Here is a 22124-nt window from a genome sequence, read left to right on the forward strand (position 1 = left end):
GGACTTCCTTCCTGGGAAAGATAAAGTTGTTAACAATGGTTGCCACTTTCCTGGGGCACTGGTGCAGTTAGTCTGGGAGTGCTGTTTGGCTGCCCCTCATGCTTAACCAATGCTTCCTTGCTGTGAGGACAGCCAGTGTTTGAGGGAAATGTTTTTGTATCTGAGAGCAGGGCTGCCTAATAAACCCAGATTCATTTTTTTAAAAAGACAAGTAGAAACTGAAATCCCTTCAGATTTATTCTGTTTATCCAACTGAATCCCAGTCCCAGTTATTGAAGTATGATTTAGTTTAAATTTGGTGTGGAGAGAAGTGCATGTATATTATCAATAGTGCAAGTTAACAGACTGGGACAGAGAGATACCAAAAACATATTGTTCTGACAGCTCTATGAGTAATAAGAGTTTTTCAGTACACGCCCATTAACGTTCACAGAGTCAAACAACCCAAGGCCATGCACTAAGGAATCCACGCCTTTAAAGGTAATTTCCTTGAAACCAAAGCACCTTAAACTTTTTAAAGGTCATTAATATTCAAACTGACATTTAAAACTCCAGCCGCTTAGCTCAGTTGACAGCATCCTTTTAACGGTGCATCGTTAACATCCATAAGCCAAATTGAGAAGACGGAGGCACAACAGAACTGCTTCCACCAAGTATGGAACACTCTCCCTTGGAGCCTCACCCAAGCTCAATTCTGAGCATTAATTGGAAATGCAGTAAAGTGGATTTGTTTGAACTGGCTTTTAGTGGTTAGGGATAAGCCATCATGTAGAAATGTTGATGTCTCATATTGTATTTTATTTGGCCAGGACTGAGTTAAACATCAAAATGAACAGGTTAAAACAGGCAACATTTTTGAGAGTGAAACTGACACCATGGACCCGAAACCACCGTGGATTGTTCTTAGAACATAAGAACAGCCCTGCTGGATCAGGCCCAAGGCCTATCTGGTCCACTATCCTGTTACACACAGTGGTCCACCAGATGACTCTGAGAAGCCCACAGGCAAGAGGTGAGGGCATGCCCTCTCTCCTGCTGTTGCTCCCCTACATCTTGCCTCTGAGGCTAGAGGTGGCCTATAGCCACCAACTAGTAGCCATTGATAGATCTGTCCCCCATGAATTTGTCCAAGCTTCTTGTAAAGCCATCCAAGCTAGTGGCCATCACCACATCTCATGGCAGAGAATTCCATAGATAATTATGAAAGTGAAAAAGTACTTCCTTTTGTCAGTCCTAAATTTCCTAGCCATCAGTTTCATGGGATGACCTCTGGTTCTAATGTTGTGAGAGAGGGAGAAAAAATGCTTTCTGTCCACACACTCTCTACTTCATACATAATTTTATACACCTCTTTCATGCCTCCCCATAGTCGCCTCTTTTCCAAACTAAAAAGCCCCAGATGCCTCTTTGAAGTTAGGTGCCATCACAGTGGCAATAACCCTCCCATTTTCATTCAAAGTCCTACAGCCTTGGTGGTTTCCTGTCCGGCCATCGTATGTAGATTAGCACTAACATGGATTGCCTACATACCTTAGAACAGAGAATATAAGAACATAGAATATAAGAGCAGCCCTACTGGATCAGGCCCAAGGCCTATCTAGTCCACCATCCTGCTTCACATAGTGGTGCACCAAATGCCCCTGAGAAGCCCACAGGCAAGACATGAGAGCATGACCTCTCTCCTAAAAGGTCTAAGCCCTTTTTAAAGCCATTCTACCAATGGCTACAGCCACCAGCCTAGTAGCCATTGATACCTATCCTCCATGAATTTGTCTAAGCAATCCAAGCTCATGGGCATCACCACATCCTGTGGCAGATAATTCCACAGATTAATTATGCGCTGTGTGGAAAAGTACTTCCTATTGTTGGTGAATCTTATCTGTGTCCACTCTCTGGAACTCTCTTTATCTGTGAACTCTCTATCCCATGCATAATTTTATACACCTCCATCATGTCCCCCCAGAATCGCCTCTTTTCCAGACTAAAAAGCACCAGATGCTGTAGCCTTGAATCATAAGGAAGGTTCTCCTCAGGCCCCTGATCATCTTGACTGCTCTCTTCTGTACCTTTTGCAGTTCTATAATGTCCTTCTTAAGATATGGTGACCAGAACTATACGCAGTACTCTGAATGTGGTCACACCATAGATTTGTATAAGGGCATTATCACATTAGCATTTTTATTTCAGTCCCCATCCAAATGATCCCTAGCATGGAATTTGTCTTTTTCACAGCTGCCGGCACTGAGCCAACACTTTTAACAAACTGCCCACCATGACCAAGATCTCTCTCCTGATCAGTCACTGACAGCTCAGAACCCATCAGCATATATGTGTTTGGAGTTTTTGCCCCAGTACACACCATTTTACACTTGCTTACATTGAGCCCCATTTGACATTCTGATATATTTAAAAAGTTTTTTTAATTCCCCCTGACGCTTGTAGCTATATCCTCCTCAAACTCTCTTTTTGGACCCATTATTTTCTCCTTGCATTTCTTTTGCCATGTTCCTTTCTGTTCTCTTCATTTGGGCAGGACTTTCATAGTTTCCCTGACTCTTCCTGCATCCCTATCTGCCTCATTAGCTTCCATAAAATTAAGGAATTCTCTTTGATTAAAGACTTAGCATAAAATAATGGGTGACTAGATGCCTGCAGCCAACATTTTGGCCAGAATGTTCCAATTCACACAACCCATGCCACCATATAACTACCCGATTAATAAACCACGGAGAATATCTCCTGTCACTCTATGGTGAGTAGGGATGTGAGAGCTGGCTTGATTCAAAACACAGGTCAAATTGAACCGGCCTGGCTCAGCCGGTCCAGGTTCAAACTGGACTGGCCCCCCAACTGGTATGTGGACCTTTTGGGGTATACTTGTAAGGGGGAATGCTTGAGGATTCCACAGCATAGGTGGCAAGGTGGTGGCAGAGACATTGGAGGTGGTGGGGCTTCTCCAAGCCCCCTGCCAGCCTTCTGAATGACAGCCTGGGCTGTCATTTGGCCGGGCTGTCATTTGGAAGGGCGGCAGGGGCTTGGCGGTGCCCCCTCCCCCTCCAATGTGTCCACTGCTACCTCGCCACCTATGCCATGGCTTCTGCTAAAGATACAGAGGCCCCTTTCTCTTACCATTACCACCTCCAGCAGACTTTAGGGAGGATTAGGGATGCCCCCTTACTTGTAAAGGAGAATCCTCAAGGATTCCTCTTTACATGTATACCCAAACTGGCTCGTGAACTGGTTCATCCCAGTTCAATGGTTGAACCAAACTGAACCCAGTTCAGCTGAACACATTACTGAACTGGCCAAAACAATTCTGTGCACATCCCTACTGGTGAACTACTCCCTCCCTCCCTCTTTCTCTCACATCACCTTTTCACCCATCTCTGTCTGTCTCTCATCACTTCCTTTTGCATGTCCCTCTCCCTTTCCCTGACACTTAGTGTTTGTGGCAACACTTCACCAACACGAAACACAATACAAGACAGGTGCAGTTCCTTACACGGTACAGTCTAAGTTCTGCCATATTAACTGACTTGTGAATTCACATTCTGTTTCACAACATGCATCCAGAATCTATTTCATTTGTAAAACAAACTGATAATTATCAGACCTGTCTTTTGGAAAGATAAATAACACTAGGACCAAAAAGAACGTAGGCACCAAACGTAAGAAACAGCCAAAAGAACATTTCATTTCCCCCATACTGTCCCTGAGCCGTTGTAACCGAAGTCCTCTTATTTTATTACATGATGACTCAGGGATTGTTGTTCTTTGGACTTTTGGACTGTTGTTCTTTGGACCATCACACTTTAAGGACTTTTGTCACAATAACAAGGTGATTTTTCATGAGGATAGCTCTGGATACCTCTGGCTTCAGGCTGTTACCGAAAAGAAAGCTTGAGAAATCTGCTAAGGAGATGTTAAGGTATGCCCAGAAAAGACAAGAGGGGGAAAACACTAGCACAGGCCTTGATAATCTGTCTTTAGCTCTGGGAGCAAGACCAAAGATATAGGAGCCAGACTGCCCTTTGCTCTATGGGGGGGGGGGGGGCAAAAATCCCACCAATGCCCTTCTTTCCATGGGAGGGTGGACTTTCTGCCTGCCCCGAGAAATACCCTCCACTCCACTGGGGGACAAATACAGTTTTTTGTTTGCCTCTGCTTTGCTCACTCCTCCTGCTGATTGTGCTACTCCATTGCCTGCCTGAGCCAGATGGACATGACCAGGAAGAGAAGGGAGCAACCCAACACTACCTTGCTTACCTGCTACTACTGTTGGTCATGTAAATCCAACATTTGGCTCAAGTGCCACACTTAGATTTCCAGGCACCATGATGAACAAGTACCTGGGAATTGTCAAGACCTGTAGCAAAATATATGCCAAAGGGGGATTCCCCAGATCAAATATAATGTACTAGCTGAACCTGCACAGAGCATCTGTGCGGTAGTTCATTTCCTTTTTGGGGTTAGTTGGGAGAATTTGTTTGGCTGGTCCTCCCACAGCTCTCCCACTCGCTCTGTCCCCCCCCCACAACAGCTCTCTTGCTCGCTCTGCCCCCACCACACTGCCTCTCTCGCTCGCTGTCTCTCTCCCGCGCCTCTCTCGCTCGCGCTGTCTCTCCCCCGCGCGCCTCTCTCTCTCGTGCTGTTGCTCCCCCGCGCACCTCTCTCGCTCGCTCTGTCTCTCCCCCGCGCACCTCTCTTGCTCGCGCTGTCGCTCCCCCGCGCGCCTCTCTCGCTCGCGCTGGCGCTCCCCCACGCGCCTCTCTCGCTCGCGCTGGCGCTCCCCCACGCGCCTCTCTCGCTCGCGCTGTCTCCCCCTCCCCGCGCGCCTCTCTCGCTCTCTCTGTCTCCCCCTCCCCGCGCACCTCTCTCGCTCTCTCTGTCTCTCCCCCCACGCCTCTCTCGCTCTCTCTCTCCCCCCGCGCACCTCTCTCTCTCACGCTGTCGCTCCCCCGCGCGCCTCTCTCGCTCTCTCTGTCTCCCCCTCCCCGCGCACCTCTCTCGCTCTCTCTGTCTCCCCCTCCTCGCGCGCCTCTCTCGCTCTCTGTCTCTCCCCCCGTGCCTCTCTCGCTCTCTGTCTCCCCCCCGTGCCTCTCTCGCTCGCTCTGCCTCTCCCCCCCGCGCGCCTCTCTCGCTCGCTCTGTCTCCCCCGCCACCTGCCTCTCTCAATCGCTAGAGTCTGCGGCCACCACCGGTCGCCAGGCCAGGCCTGCCAGCGTGGTCCGGCCAATTCTCCCCTCCCCCCAAGCCTTCTGCCTCAGTCCCCTCCCCCCCAATCCTTCTGCCCCAGCTTGCTCCCTCCTCCATTTCCCCCTCTTTCTCTCTCGTTTTCTCTCTCTCATTCGTGCTCCCCCCACCGCCTCCGCTTTTTAGCCTGCTTGTGTTTTCCCTGCTGGCTGTTGCTGCATCCTCCTTCCTCCAGTCCCTGGTGTTGGGCCGCCAAACGTTCAACCAGCTCCTTCCTGCAGCCCTCCCTCTAGAGAGCATCTTCCGAAGCGGCCAACTGTTTGTCTCTGCCCAGCCAGGCTCCCCCGCTTTCTCTCCCCTCCTTTCTACTCCAGTCCGTTCAGTTCTCCTATCCACTTGCCCGCTTTCCTTCCTTTCTTTTCCTCCCCAAACGGCCACTTCCCTACGCAGCCAACCAGCCAATCTGGCGCCTCCACCGCCCAGCCAATCCGCTGGGTTGCCGGGACACATCCCCACAGAGGCACGTCTACGAGAATTAATATAATAGATAAGCAAACCTTTATATTGTTTACATTGGCAGTACAAATGGAACCATGTCAGACTGTGGCTCCTTCAGAATATTATCCTTTAAAAGGCTTTTGTAAGGATAAGCAAGAAGAGAATTATAAGATAATCATCATCAACAACAACCTTACCACTTACATAACAGATTACAAGTGTTCATTGTGCTTCACATTCATTGTCTCAGCAATCCTTACAACAACCCTGTACAATAGGACAGTATAATGTCCCTATATTGCAGATGGGAGAGCAGAGGCTGAGAGAAGAGTAAACAGTTTGTACATGGAAAAGTGCTATACAAATATTATGTAATGGTGATGAATATGATAATAATCTTCTACAAACATGAATGAATCAATGAATGAATGAATGAAATAGTTATGCCCTGCAGTACAAGTAGCAAAGAGACTGACAAGACAGGAGACAAGAGGCCTCTTCACACAATCATCAAAATCAGGATAGGAGGCATTCTACCCTGGCTTGCATGACTGTGTGAACTCACAGCAATCTCTCCAATCCAGGTTGCTCAAAGCAGCGTGGCACAGCTTTTGTACCTGGCTCTTAACCAAGGTAAGAGGAGAGGAGTGCTCTCCTACCTTGCTTTTCTGCATATGTGGATCCACTTAAGGAATGTGTGAGTCACTATGGGCAACTGAGGCAGAAAGAGATTACATCACTTCCCATAACTCACATAGGATGTCCACCTGAAAAATGTACACAGAGCACGTCCTTAAACATCAAGACTTTGCTTCTCTCCTTACTCCAAAATAGAAACAGTTTCTCAGAGGATCTCTGTACAAGGTTCTAAAAATAGACTGTTACTGCTCCTAGAAAAAAGCTGAAGGAATGACAATCAAAACAGAAAAGAGAGGCTATGCTGTGACCCTCTTGTCATGCTGGTGCTGGTGTGCAAGTTTTGACCTTGGGAAATATTCCAGCTTGCGATTCAATATGGAGACAATCAAATTAATGCAGCCTGCTCTCTCTATGATTAGATGTTTCCACCACACCAAGCACCAGTTACCAAGCACAATCATCTCATTACGTTTGTGAACAGGTCATAGGGCAGTGGGACTTTGCTCTGTGATTCTGCAATACAGGATGCTCTTCACTGGTGTATGTATAATAGAACTGAACACTGCCCTCCATTTATTTATTTATTTATTTATTTATTTATACCACCTGATATGTACATCTCTAAGTGGTGTAAAGTAAAGGTAAAGTGTGCCGTCAAGCCAATTTCGACTCCTGGCAGCCACAGAGCACTTTGGTTTTCTTGGTAGAATACAGGAGGGGTTTACCATTGCCTCCTCCCGCGCAATACGAGATGATACCTTTCAGCATCTTCCTATATCGCTGCTGTTCAATATAGTACCAGCGGGGATTCAAACAGGCAACCTTCACAATTTAAACAATATTTAAAAATTAGCACAGATTAAAATACATGCCACGAAACAATTAAAACGGTAGCATAAAACAGAAATAAAAACAGTAGCATAAAACAATTATTAGAACAAATTATTAAAATTAATTCTAATTAAAAGCCTGAGAGAACAGGAGAGTCTTGAGGTTCTTCCTGAAAACAAACAGAGAAGGAGATGCTCTTATTTCAGCAGGAAGCTTATTCCAAAGCCCCACGGCAGCCACAGAGAAAGCCCAGACCTGGGTTGCCATCAAACAAGCTGGGGGCAACCGTAGCCGGACCTCTCCAGAAGATCGTAACAGGCGACAGGGTTCATGACAAAGGAGGCACTCTCTTAAATACCCTGGACCCAAGCTGTTAGAGGCTTTATAGGTAATAACCAGCACTTTGTATTTCACCCGGAAACATATCCAGGTGAATTTTCATCGTATTTCTCACCTGGAAAAATATAAAACATATTTATAACTTAGATATTTATAACAGTTTACAGATAGACAAACTCGCCTGAGAGAATTACAGGGAGTAATCTGCACCACCAGAGTTTTGGGGTGAACGGTTTAATTGAATTTGTTTGTTTGTTGAACACATTTTAATACCGCAAGTCCCTAGGCAGTTCCCAATGGAACATACATAAGTCACTGGGTGGTTTGCAGGGAATGGAATGGAGGGGTCCTAGAGCATTCTAGCTGAAGGGAGCACTTGTCAGTGGCAGGTTGGACTATGCCTAGAAGCTTCTAGAATGCTGGTGTGCACCAATGGCCTATATTAGGATCTAAGAGCTTCTATACATGCTACATCATGCACAATGTGAACTGGGCCCTCTCTCAGAGTCCCTCAGAGTCATCCAGAGGTGGAGAGGGTCCAGTCTGCATCACACAGGTAACAGCTGGTTCAAAGGTCATGGATTCTCCAATGCATGTGATCATATCCAGACATGTACAGCATCATGGGAACTGTGTTTATTCTCTCTCTCTCTCTTTTAAAAAACATTTTTTTCAATTTTATTGAAACATAAGCAAAAGAAAAGAAAAACAGTGTCATGATATTTATTTAAGCAAGTACTAGAAAGAAAACATTCTGAATATATTAACAGGTCTAAGAAAATTCAGCAGCAGTGATCAACATTGGATTACATCTGATCAACACTTGGTTGCATATAGCTGGGTACATAAAGCTTCACAAATCAAATCCAGACAATGGGAACAAATGATGTCCTTGTAGAATATTAAAGTTTATGAATGGATCCCAAGTTGACATAAATGACTCAGTTGAGACTTCATTCATATAAGATGAAACTTTAGAAATTGAGGCATAATCCCATAATTTAAAAAAGCAATCTTTTAAAAAAGGGACTTCAGAAACGTGCCAATTATAAGCATTAATGTCCTGGCTGCAGTAATCATATATAAAGACAGCTCATTACATTTAGAAGGAATATAAAGTTTTGTCATACTTAAAAGAAAGATTTCTGGTCAAAAAGAAAATTTAATCTCTAGAATTTGTTCCATTTTCTCATGAATTTGCTTCCAATACAATTGAGCCTTATTACAGGTCCACCACATATGAAAAATGACCCTGGTTGGTAATTACATTTCCAACAGTTTTTTGAGAATGAATTATCTATCTTATTAATTGTCAGTGGGGTCATGTACCATCTGAAAAACAACTTATACCAGTTTTCCCTTAGGTTATAACACATTGTAAATTTAACGTTTCTTTTCCACTGGTATTCCCAGTCAGAAAAATCAGCCGTCCTATTGAAATTCTGCATCCACTTTATCATGCACTCTTTAACCTGCTCCGTCTCTGTCTCATATTTCAGCAACAGATTATATATTTTTCCCAACAAATGGTCCTTATTTCAGCTGATTAAGGGAACTGTGTTAATTCTCTTGGATAGTCACACCTGGATATATTTACAAAAACATCCAGGCTTCCAAAAGGACTGCAATATGCAGTGGCTGCATAGTGTGATTCAGGCCCTCCTGAGGTGGATGATTTCCTCATGGATGATTTCGTTGTGTGGCCGGATGGGCTGAGCTCACACCAGACAGGCCACAGCTGGTGGTGAGGGTTCCAAGTCCCAGTAACAACATAACTGGCATGGCATGTGGACAGGCCTAGCGTGGCTGACAGGGAGCAGAAGGAACCCACTACAAAATTTAGCAAGTTGCTTCTAAATTCAGCAGTGGATTCCTCCTAGATGGACCCCCCACAACCCACTCCTAGCCACAACCCAAATGCTGGTTTGTATGGTTTTTTCTGGAATCAATGAACCTTAGTGTGCATCTTTTGTAATAATATTGCAGAGCATTGCCCTGTGCAGGGAAGCTAGCCCGATGCCAGTTCCTTTGACCTTTTTGGCACCAGGTGAAGACTTTAAAAAAATAAAATTGTTCAGGCATTCCAGAATGTTTTACAGCTGTTGTAAAACATGATCCTTTATGACTTGTTTATTCTACTGCTTTTGCTGTTGCTTCTGTGATTTTATAACTGTAATTTTTTTTTTGTATTTCCGTATCTGTTTGCTTATAAATTGTAAAGATAAAGTGTGCCGCCGAGTCGGTGTCGACTCCTGGCGACCACAAAGCGCGGGGGTTGTCTGGTAGAATACAGGAGGAGTTTACTATTGCCTTCTCCCGCGTAGTATGAAATGATGCCTTTCAACCTCTTCCTATATCACTGCTGCCTGAATAAGGTGTTGTACATTACCTAAAAGTCTTGTTTGCTGAAAGGTGTATTTGTGTGTGGTGTGTGTGTAGTTCTTTAAATGCAGTTCTTTTTCATATGTGGCTATCCCTGTGGTACATAATGGTACCTTACATCTTCTCTTGCTGAGTGACAAATGAACAGATAAGATGTATTCCTCTATAGAAAAGTAATTCTTATATGCCTGCTCCTTCCTTATTCCCATAGAAACATAGGAAGTTGCCTTATTCTGAGTCAGGTCACTGGTCTATTTAGCTCATTATTGCCTACACTAACTGGCAGTGGCTCTCCAGGGTTTTAGACAGAGGTCTTTCCCAACTCTTCCTAGAGGTACCAAGGATTGAACCTGGGACCTTCTACATGCAAAGCAGCCCGGTGTGCTGTCACTGAGCAACAGTCCTACCCTGCCCCTGGTCTAAGAACAACAGTAATATGATATTTGGAAGGGATGGCTAATCTTCAGAAATCAGTATACAGTATACCATTTCAAAGCCAAAGCAAAAAGTAAGCATTACTTTTTCAGTGTATGGCAGAGAGTATATTTTTGAGTTATCTACTCACTAGCTTGGCACTGCTGATTGAACATGTTTAGGCGGCAAGTGCTTGGAAATGGAGGGACTCCCAAGGTGTTCCTTACGTCACTGTGGTACTAATCAGTCTAGAATATTTTAGTGGTCACATCAGGGGCGTAACTACTATTAGGCAAGGGGAAGCGGCTGCCTGGGGCCCCCCAAGCCTCGAGGGGCCCCCCAGAGGCAAGTCACATGTGAAGTGTGTGTGTGTGTGTGTGTGTGTGTGTGTGTGTGTGTATCAGCGAGGGGCCCGTTTTAAAATTTTGTCTCTGGGCCCACTCCAGCCTTGTTACGCCCCTGGGTCACATGGTGGTAACATTAAGGAACAATAGCCCTAGGATATAGTCAAATGTTATGGAGGTCAAAAGAAGAGTCAAAGGGCCTACCTGGCTTTTGTTAGGGTTTTTCAGTCTTGATAACAGCATTGTTATGATTTAAGTTCAACACAAGATCCAGGCAACCTGTCTTCCTGTTTTTTATCCTGTCCTTCCTCTGTGGTGCCCATGAGGCTCTACACTCATTTTTCTTCATAAAAGGTATCTTCATGTGAGGTAGATTAGACTGAGAGTAACAGGCCCAAGTTCATTTCATTCACATCCCACCTTCCTTCCATACTAGAACTCTAGGTGGCATCCAGGAGTTTCCAGGCTGTCCTCTATCCAGGCCCTAACCAGAGCTAGAACTGCTTAGTTTCAGCAGCAAGATAGCTGTTCATGTGCCCTCAGAAGATACCTGGGACCAAAATGTAGTGAGCTTCATGGTTAAGCTGAGATTTGATAGCCTGGATCTTTCCAGTCAACATCCAATGTTCTAAAAAGTTGGGGCAAATCTTGGGAAATCCTGTTTTCCTGTTTTAGACTGTGATGTGGATGTTTGTTTATTTGTTTGTTTGTTTGTTTTTAAGCACTGTACATTGTGAGGTAGTTACTGGCCCTAATTCTGTGCCTGCAGGATCCTGACATTGGTGAGATTTTGTTTGAGGTCTGCTGATTCATTGTACAAATATAAATAGGGAACATGAAGAGTGTGGATGCTGGTGCAGTTGCATGGTTGCTGGGCTGTTTTGATTAATAAATTAATGAAGGGAGGAACACAAAGTAGAAGTAACACACATTTGGGAGGAAAACAAGGCAGAAGTAAGACATATAGTTTTAACTTAGCAGTATCATGCAATTAGCTCTTAAATACAAAAAGCAAGAAGAGGCAATGGACTGCCAGGCATGTTCTCATATCTAAAGGGTCAACCCATCTGTACTTTCTTAATCACAAGGGTGTGGACAAGATAAACAGTATGCCAACACGATACTTGCAGACATGCCACCCAAACAGTGATAGATCACGTAGAGGAGGGAAAGGAGGTTGAGAATACAACAAATTATACAGAGGTACTTAAGAGAGAGTCACCTTAAGTGGTGCAGCAGGGAAATGCTTGACTAACAAGCGGAAGGTTGCCGGTTCGAATTCCCGCTTGTACTATATAGGTCAGTCGCAATATAGGAAGATACTGAAAGGCCTCATCTCATACTACACGGGAGGAGGCAATTGGTAAACCCCTCCTGTATTCTACCAAAGAAAACCACAGGGCTCTGTGGGCTCCAGGAGTTGAAATCGACTTGACAGCACACTTTACCTTTACTTGAGAGAGTAGAGAGAGAGAAATAAGATTGTCAAGTTTGTCTTAAATCAGGAGATTTAGTTATGATTTGGTTGTGGGTTTTTTTTTTTTTAAATACCATAATCCTGTTAAATGGACTGTCAGACTTATGGCTTTTGGTGAATCTCTATGGGAAACTGCTTATACCTCCCTGGGGGGGGCGGTCTTGTGTATGTTTTGATAATCATCGCACTATTATTGTTTGTAAACCGCCCAAAGAACTTGCATTTTGGGCGGTATAGAAATGTATTAAATAAATAAATAATAAAGGCACAAACAATCTTGTTGGATTTTGTGTAGACTGGATCTTGAGAAAGGGCAATCTCAGCTAACAGTAGCATTATCAAGATTATGGGTTACATTGCCCCAGAGCAGTCTTGTGAGTTACCTTCGAGGTAATTTGCTCTGGCAAATTTATACTGATGTATATCCACACAACAAGGAGTTTATGTGGCTTATTCAACACAACACTGATGCAAATTATCAGTGCAAGCAATAGTGCCCATTTTAATTCTCCCCTGTGACTTTAAGAAGCTCCAATTGCTGAAGGAGAATCTCTGGGTTCTTGAATGTTGTTGTTTTCTACTGTCATAAAGGGGAGGTTAAAGATTTCTTTCAATCCTGTTTCATTTTTGTTCTTGTTATAGATTTCCTCAGGTGTTGGGGAGCTCTGTGAAGAGGTGTTGCTCTTCACAGAGCAAAAAAATAAAATAAAATCCTCCAGGCTTTGTGTATATGCTGGCTTGAGTGTGAATAAAATAAGGTCAGTCTATAGTTTAATTAGTTTTGAAATCTGATAATGGCAGTGAGAAAAATCCAGTTTTCCGTTGGTTCTCAGTAGACTGTAGGTTGGCTGGCTTTTCCTACATGATAGCAATGAGTACTTAATAGCCCCAAAGGAGACATCTAAGATAAAGCTTTCAGCTGTTTCTGTTCAATGAGACCCAGGAGACAAAGCACAGATTTGTGCAGGATGTGAATGAACTAAGTGAAGAGATGTGAACTTAGAGAGATTGCTTTGATGCACTGATTGCTATTGCAAAGATGTTTTATGCACACGGCTTTTATTATATAACGAATCAATAAGAAGATGGAAAAATAGTACTTGACTGATGCAAATACATCAATACTACAATAATCTCACAATATTTTTTGTAGATTTACAATCTCATTTGTATTTTCCTCAAACTATAATAATATTTCTCATAATCGTTTGAATTAATTGAAGAACTAGTCTTTGAAATCTAGCCAGTTCTATTCCTTCAAATGCAACTGCAGTCCATGCTTTCCTATAACCATCATCTTAACTGGGCCTTTCTTTGGGATTCCTTTCAATTTTTAAGGTCATCATTATCATCCTTTTGCTGCTTTTTAAAAAGCTGATGATTGGAATGGCAGCTGATTCAAATACAGTGGGTATTTTCACTGAACAAAAAAAGCTCCTGCCTAAATACATTCTCCACATTCTTCAAGTTCCTAATCTATTGCTTCATTCACTGTTCAGCACTGAATTATATGCACTATTTGACCTTATTACTCTATTAGTCTCAATACTGTACTTATTCTACAATTCAGTTTTAAAATATATATAAGCAGGCAGAGCGTTTCCAAATGATAGGAGAGAGGGGAAAGGTTTTTTTTGTTAACACAGAAGAGTTCACCCACATCCTGTAAAAGTAGTATAGAATTCTGGGACTTGGTAAAAGCTGGAATGGAACAGACCGGAATAATCCCTTAAAAATCAAACTGGGTCCCCCAAAACAGTGGGCTGTGTTAGAGATACTGAAGAACAATATTTCAGCACTGAAAATCTTCCAATATTAGACCTTTATTAAGCCCTTCAGAGACAAAAATGGAAAGAACTGCGCAACAGGCAGAGAGCACCTAGGCTATTTTGCTTTTATTAACCTCTCCACATTCGGAATGATGTGAAAAAGCCTGGAATGGCCCCCTAACAATCAAATGGCATCCCAAAAACCATGGTATGTGCTGCAGATACTGAAGAGCAATATTAAAGCACTGAAATAGTTTCAATATTACACTTTTATTAATACCCACTGTTGCAAAAATGGACTGGAATGGTGTCGTTCTGGTCCATTTTTGGCACTGAAGAAGTTCACAAAAGCACAAGTTCGGGAAATTTTCAGTGCTACAATATTATTCTCAGTAGAATAGGGAAACTGGGGGCAGCCTTGTGCGGCTGCTGCTACGGGCTTCTGGCCCCGACCTGGCTAGCCCCGCACCACGTTTGATGTCAGACGCAGGGCGTGGTCTCCCTCCCAAACAGGGCCGTGTGGCCCCATTGGGAAGGGAGATGAGCCCGCGCTGCGCTGGGCAGCGTGGGCCAAAGTGACTCTCCCTGACTTAAAGGCAGGGAGAGCCATTCCAGCTGCACTGCCAATGCAGCTCGGTCTGATCTCTCTCCTAAACGGGGCTGAGCAGGCTGATTTTAGTTCCAAATGGGGCCTCGCGGCCCCTTTTGGACCAAAATAATGCCCCCCGTGTCTGACATCAGACGCGCGGGGCGTGTCTGGGGCTGCACTTGCGGCCCCTGATTGGTGGAGGCCTGGGTTCTTTGAACCCGTTCGCCCAATGGTAGCTCCACCCCTGATTCTTCTCCAGTGTATGCAGCACATGTAACTGTTTTTGTGATGGAATCCTGTAGTTTGGGGGCTGCTCTGGGCTGTTTCAGGCCATTGCTCCATTCCAGTCCATTTTTGGCACAGAAGGGATTAATGAAATTCTAATATGGGAAATCCTTCAGTGATTCAGTAGTCTTCTCCAGTGTCTGCTGCCCATTCCACCATTTGGGGGATGCAGTTTGGCAATTTGGGCAGTATTCTGGGTTGTTTCAGGCCGTTGCGCTGTTCTGGTCCATTTTTGGCACTGAAGGAGTTCATAGAAGTGCAAGTTTGGAAATATTTTGGTGCTACAATACTCTTTTCCAGTATCTGAATTCCATTCCACTGTTTCTGGGATTTAGCCTGACAATTTAGAGGCCGTTCCGGGCACTTTCAGGTCATTTCAGTTTGGGGGCCGTTTGGGGCAATGGTGTAATTACAAATCAGAAGTGCTCTCCATGACAGTCCCCACAGCCAAGCCCATCCCAACAGCCACATCCATAGCCACACACCCCAAATGGCCACACCCACAATACACAATACCACAACATTTGCATTTTTATTTGCATTTTTAATGCTGTTTTATTGTTTTGTGTACAAACATAAAGGCTGTTAAAAAATACACCCTTCTAAAGATAAACCTGCCCAAAATTGCCCCTTTTCTTCAAAGATTAAAGGAAGACATAATAGAAGTCTATAACATTATGCATAGTGTAGAGAGAGTGGATAGAAAGAAATTATTCTCCTTTACTCACAACACTAGTACCAGGGGTCATCCCATAAAACAGACTGCCAGGAAATTTGGGACTGACAAAAGGAAGTACTTTTTCACACGGAACATAATTAATCTATAGAACTCTGCCACACGTTGTGGTGATGGCCACCAGCTTGGATGGCTTTAAAGGTGGCTTAGGCAAATTCATGGAGGACTGGTCTATCCATGGCTGCTAGACTGATGGCTATAGGCAACCTCCAGGCTACCAGTTGCAGAGGAGCAATAGCAGGAGAGAAGGCATGTCTTTTATCCCCTGCTTGTGGGCTTCTCAGAAGCATCTGGAAGGCCACTGTGGGAAACAGAATGCAGGACTAGTTCCAGAAGTGCTGTTTTTGTGTTATGTTAGTATCTCTTTTTTTTTTTTCCACCCCATGATATATTTCCAGAATGGCTGGGCATACAGCTCTCAAAATGTATATGGTGGAAGCACATTTTGGTAGCATTGTGTGTGCTGAATTTTGAGAATTGGTCCAGCCATCAATTTTTGTTATTCATGGCAGAAAATGCAGTAACACCAGAGAATCCACTCTTTGTGTGCAATCTCAAACCTTTCTGTCAAACCACTCCAGAGTTATAATATTGCAGGTTATAGAGTTAGCAAGCAGGACTTCCTTTGGGGTCTTTACTGCCCATCCAGCTCATGTATGCCATAACAGCCTGCACCCCTCACTCCCCACATTAATTTGTCCTATCTCAGAGATGCAGAAGCAATAAGCAATGCCCCCCCCCCCATTGATTTGCCTAGCTCAGTCAGAGGAACATAGGAATCTGTCCTATATCAAGTCAGACGCTTGGTTCATCTAGCTCAGCATTGTCTACACTGACTGGCAGCAGCTTCTTCAAGGAGAGGAGAGCTGGTCTTGTGGTAGCAAGCATGACTTGCCCCCTTAGTTAAACAGTGTCCACCCTGGTTGCATATGAATGGTTGATTAGAAGTATGAGCACTGTAAGATATTCCCCTCAGGGGATGGAGCCACTCTGGGAAGAGCAGAAGGTTTCATGTCCCCTCCCTGGCTTCTCCAAGATAGGGCTGAGAGAGATTCCTGCCTGCAACCTTGGAGAAGCCACTGCCAGTCTGTGAAGATAATACTGAGCTAGCTAGACCAATGGTCTGACTCAGTATATGGCAGCTTCATATGTTCCTAAGGTTACAGGTGAGAGTCTCTCCAGGAGGGAATTTGGGACTTCCTGCATGCAAGCATGTAGATGCTCTTACACTTAGCTATGGCTCCATCCTCTAAGGTTAGGGCTGCACAACTTCAGCCTTCTTGCAGATGTCGGACTACAACTCCCACAATCCCTAACTATTGGCCACTGTGGCTGGGAATGCTAGGAGCTGTAGTCCAAAAACAGCTGGATGGCTGCAGTTGTGCAACCCTGCTCTAAGAGGGATATTTTACAGTGTTCACATGTAGTCTCCCATCCATATGGAAACTAAGACAGACTTTGCTTAGCAAAGGAGACATTTCACGCTTGCTAACAAAGTCCAGCTCTCCTCTCCAGAGGCACAATGGCATTGGCTGGCTCTGTTGAATGTCAAAATCAATTAAATACAGAATTATTACAATCTATCTCTCTATATAATTCTCCTATATGTACCCGTCGCTAATCCCATGCGTGGCAGCTCTCACAAGAGTTTGCGAGCAGCTGTCTGGGGGACAGCGACGGAGACAGGGAGAAAATGGCAGCAGCTGCCAGCTGGCAGAGAGGGAAAGTGCTGCCAGTGGGCGGGGAGGGAAAGCTCCTGCAGCCCAGCTCGACTGGTGAGGAGCGAAAGTGCCGGCCATGCCGGCTGGTGAGGGAAATCACCACCAGCTGGGCGGGAAAGGAAAGCCAAGCACAGCATGGACTGGGGCTGAAGGGGGCGGCGGGGGGAGAACAGAGAATGGATTGCGGCTAAGGAAGTGGGGGGGGGGAGGACGAAGAAAGGACTGGGGCTGAAGGGAGCGGTGGAAATGACAGGAGAACTACAGGCGCAGATGGTCTGCACCGGACCAGCTAGTTACAAATATTTCACATGTGAGAACAAGACTCTGTGTGTTCAGTCTGAAGTAAATACATCTACTGGTTGATTTTTAATAATTTACTGCAAAAGTGTTTATAACTATGAAAATGTTATATTTAGATCTAGCCCTTTCTTGTGACTACCTGAAATTAACAAAGAAATGGAAGGGAAATAATACCATACTTAAAAAATGCCCAAGCAACAAAAATTTAGTCTAAGCTTTTCACATCGTTCTTGGCATAAAAATGCTCCATCAAGAATCTTACACACATTTGCCTGGGATTAAGCTTCACGGAATATAATGCAACATATTTCTGAGTAAAGATGCACAGGAATATATACTCTTAGTTCCTTGAACTCTAGCCTGTGGGATAAAGTGGAGTTTACACATGATATACCAGCACTTAGCATATCTGGTGCAAATTATATACCGTACATCACCATGACCATTTAAACAAAGAAACATACATGCTTTTATCAACTCTGTATACAAGCTAGTATCAAAATCCTTAATCCAGGATTCTCCACTCCCCACCCCCACCCCCAAATTGTGAACTATTCCATGGATAGTGAATCTTGTTCTTAAATGTTTTGCTGCTATGTAGCTTTGTTGTTGGTGAAAAGCAGTATATAAATATGTTTTAAACAACAAGAGAAAGACAGAAGAAAAAAACCACAAACCAAATTAAAGCCAGCACATAATTTAGCACCCACCCCCACAACCAATTGCCACACCCACATGACAACTCAAAATCAGATAGAAACACACAACTTCTATATAAACAAATATATTGAGGCTATTCCCACAATCTCTGGAAAGCGGGCTAAGGGAGCTTAGCCCACTTTCCAGGGGTTGTGGTGCAAGCCTGGTGCTCCCAAGGCAGCTAGCCTGCCTAATTCCCCCACTCCTTAAATGAGGTTAACTGAGCGAGTGCTCTGTTAATCTCATTTGGTTGCTCATGTGTCGCCGCAGTGCATGGCGACACATGAGCAGACCTCAACCGGGAGGCTGCAAGCAGCCTCCCGGGCTCGGGTGTCTCTTCAGGATGCCCCCCGCACTTGCGCAGGGCATCCTGGAACTTCCAGGGGCCGTGCAGCCCCCGATTCCCACAACCCCTGCTGGCTCCATGATGCTCTCCCCGCAGACCCAACAGAAGCTTTTCTCATGGATTGTGAGAAGAGCTTCATTATCTAGGTTCCAAGTTCCTTCCCTGGCATCTCCAAGAGAGGTATTTCTGCCTGCAACCTTGGAGAAGCCTCTGCCAGTCTGTGAAGACAACAGTGAGTGAGATGGACCTATGGTATGACTCAGTATATGGCAGCTTCCTATGTTCCTATGTGCTAGCACAGTGTCACAACCTGCGGTCTTATGTTAGTATCATGAGGTGACCCCGACTGTTGCCCACATATGCAGCAGAATAGGTCAGCTCTGCTACCTTGAATATAGCCCCTACACCAGATGCTCTAGATCAGGGATTCTCAACATTGGGTCCCCAGACGTTATCGGAACTCAGCTCCCATAATCCCCAGCCCCAGTGGCCTTTGGTTGGGGATTATGGGAGTTGAAGTCCAATAACATCTGGGGACCCAACGTTGAGAATCCCTACTGTACATGGCCATTGTTTAACACAGAGGGAGAGCCAGAGGTGGAGGTGAGTCACCTATGAGCTCCTCAACTTGGCCATCATGGAGCCTGGTATTGGGGGGAAGGAGTAGGCATAGATATTTGACAGTGACCTTTACAGTATTTATTATATTTGTATTTACTTTTATTCCCAGAAGCTCTAGACGGTATATACAGGAGCTTATTTTTTTACCCTCACAACAACTCTTTACAGAAGGTTCTTGCCATGGTCAGCTGAAAGAGAGAGATTTGTCCAAAGTCATCCAATTAAGTTGACAGCTGAGTGGTAGGGATCTCTGACTGGCCAGCTTCCTGCTTGGCTTGTGTTCCTGTATGACATATCCATGTCTGAAATTACATTTTTGCTGTGCCCACACATCATGTCTTAAGGTGCATTCATCAGCTGTTTTACAGGTAAATGGTAAGTGAAGCAACTCTGTTGACAACACAATAGTTGTCTTTTGTTTGGAAAGCATGGGAGCCCTTGAATTTGGCTGGATTGGAAACGTATTCAGTAAAGTGCTTGAAAAACAAAGGGATTTTGTGTGAAACATCAACTAAGAGCAGCAAACAAGAGGTGAGCAGCATAATACAGCAATTAAGACAAAAATACAGTGTAGATTCTTGCCTTTCACAGAGCAAAGTGGAGAGGGATACATTAAGATTTTGTTTTTGCTGGACTTGGAGACTGCAAATGCTGTGCAAGCTAAAGCATCGTCCCCCTTTATCGCATTTGTCCTTTCACTGCAGTCTCTCAAATGATCAAAGCAAGATGATGACCTTTTATCTAATAGAGAAAAAAAGACAGGAGAAGCCTTACTTTCTAAGCAGCTGGAGTAGAACTCAATGTAGAATTTTGTTTGAGACTTGGTCTTGAGGGTGGCACTGCAGTGCAGGAACTGAATCTGTCCCAGAGAGCCTGTGTATTTATTATCTAGGAGAAGAGAGGACTTTTTCAAAGGACAGAGGTAGTAGTTTTCTGTAAGACTATTAAAAGAGCAGTTTCTTCTTCACACACACACACCCCTTTATAAACATACACATATGCACTGCATTTACTCACCATTCTTTGAGACAAAATGAGAGGTGATGGCAACCTCCAACGTAGCAAAGACAGGGCTGTAGTCACTTGTCATAATGTCATGAGTGCATCCTGCCAACAAGAGAGGAAAGGCAAATTCTAAGGATCTCTTCTACTAAAGGTAAAGTGTGCCGTTGAGTCGGTCGGTTTGGCACTGAAAGCATTAATAGAAGTGTAATATTGGAAATATCTGAGTACTGCAATATTCTTCTCCAATGTCTGCAGCCCATTCCACTGCTTTGTGAATGCAACTTAACTATTAGGGGGCCATTCCAAGCTGTTTCAAGCTGTTCCACCATTCCAGCTCTGAATGCGTTAATAAATGTCCAATAGCCTAGGTTTTGCAAGCTGTTATGGGCGGATCCCATCCATTTTTGACTCTGAAGCATTTAATAAAAATGTATTTTGTAGGGATGTGTTAGAGACACCGGAGAACAAGATTTTAGCACTGGATTTTCAGTGCTAAAATCTTGTTCTCCAGTGTCTCTAACACATCCGTCCGGTTTTGGGATCCAGTTTGACTTTTAAGAGGTCGTTCCGGCCTGCTCCGGCTTTCACCCATACCCCAAAATTCTGTCCCCAAGGAACAATAGCTAGCGATTAATCTATTTGCAGGGTTTTGTTTTGTTTTGTTAAGCATGATAGATGTGCACACCAGCACTGAACTGAGGAAACAAGGAGTCTAAACTATTTCTTAAGGGGTGGGGGTGGGGGAGTTCAGTAAATAGTGGGACAATGCTCTAGTGGGAAAGAATAGATTGTGTTTGCCACAGTTTTTCCTGCTCTCAAAATAAAAATTGTATTTGAACACATCTTATGAAGTAGTACACTGGAGAATGCTCACCTTTGATAAAATCAAGGGGGGGGGAGGGATTTAAAAGCATATTTAAAGTATTCCACATTGTACAGGCACAGTAGGGAGAGGTGGATTGCTTGTCACCCATAATGTCATGGGCACTAACCAATACATCAGTGTCATACTCTCAGCCTACCCTACTTCACAGAGTTGTTGTGAGGAGAAACTTAATTATGTAGAACACCGCTATGGGCTCCTTGGAGGAAGAGCGGGATATAAACATGTAAATAAATAAATAAATAAATAAATGGCTAGCTCAAAGTTTCTAGGGGCCCTCAGCAAGCTGCCTTCCAAAGAACCCCTCCTGCCATTTTGGGCCCCAAGAAAGTCACTACATTACCACCACCACCACCACCACCACCTAAAGGCAATGGTCACGAGGATCAGCAGTGAGCCCTCAGTGATGGCCTTAGGCAGCGGCAAACAATGCTGACTCCTGATGCTCCAGCCCTCATCTAATCACAATAACCTAATGTTCCAAACTGCAATAATGTGCTAGGGAGAGGTATGTATATTGGATTAACCTAGTAATAAAATAATGTAGATTATTGCTAGGGGAAAATTTTTTCTATTTTCCAGTTTCATTATTTATTAAAATCCTCTCTAATAAAATGCTTGGTGTCCGTCCGTGGACGGACACCAAGCGTGCGTTCGTGCCTCGCCTGTTCTGGGCATGTGCGGAGCGCATGCCCAGAACAGAGCAAGGCAGGCACGACAGGCAGGACCCGGCGGCCATCTTGGGTGGCCAGAAACGGCCGCCCCGAAGAAGCTGGGACTGCGGAGGAGGGGGACACTGGCCGAGGCGCGGCCAAGGCGCAGCGGAGCCATGGCTGCAGCCTGGCCACGCCGCCGAAGCCGGGCGGGGGGAGGAGGAGGCGGGGGAAGCTGGCCGAGGTGGTGGCGGAGCCGCCGCCGAGGCCTGGCGCCACCGCCGCAGCCGGGCGGCTGGGAGTCCTTGGGGCCCTTGCCCGGCCGGGAATGTGAGGCGGGGGCAGACCGGACCGGCAGCGGCGCCCCCAGAGTCCGCCTGGCTGCCGCCGCCGCCCGCTC

At 44.8% G+C, this 22124-nt stretch overlaps 1 protein-coding gene across 1 annotated transcript in view; it reads left to right on the plus strand.

Moving 5' to 3' along the window:
* The first annotated feature begins 10319 nt into the window (after positions 1-10319).
* NGEF (neuronal guanine nucleotide exchange factor) overlaps positions 10320-22124 on the plus strand; it is a 95041-nt gene continuing 83236 nt past the window's right edge. The window contains exon 1 of the mRNA XM_053308097.1: positions 10320-10390. Coding sequence (XP_053164072.1) covers positions 10335-10390 — 56 coding nt within the window. The 5' untranslated portion in view covers positions 10320-10334. The remainder of the gene's footprint in view (positions 10391-22124) is intronic.

Source organism: Hemicordylus capensis, chromosome 3, assembly GCF_027244095.1.
Source record: "Hemicordylus capensis ecotype Gifberg chromosome 3, rHemCap1.1.pri, whole genome shotgun sequence".
NCBI lineage: Eukaryota > Metazoa > Chordata > Lepidosauria > Squamata > Cordylidae > Hemicordylus > Hemicordylus capensis.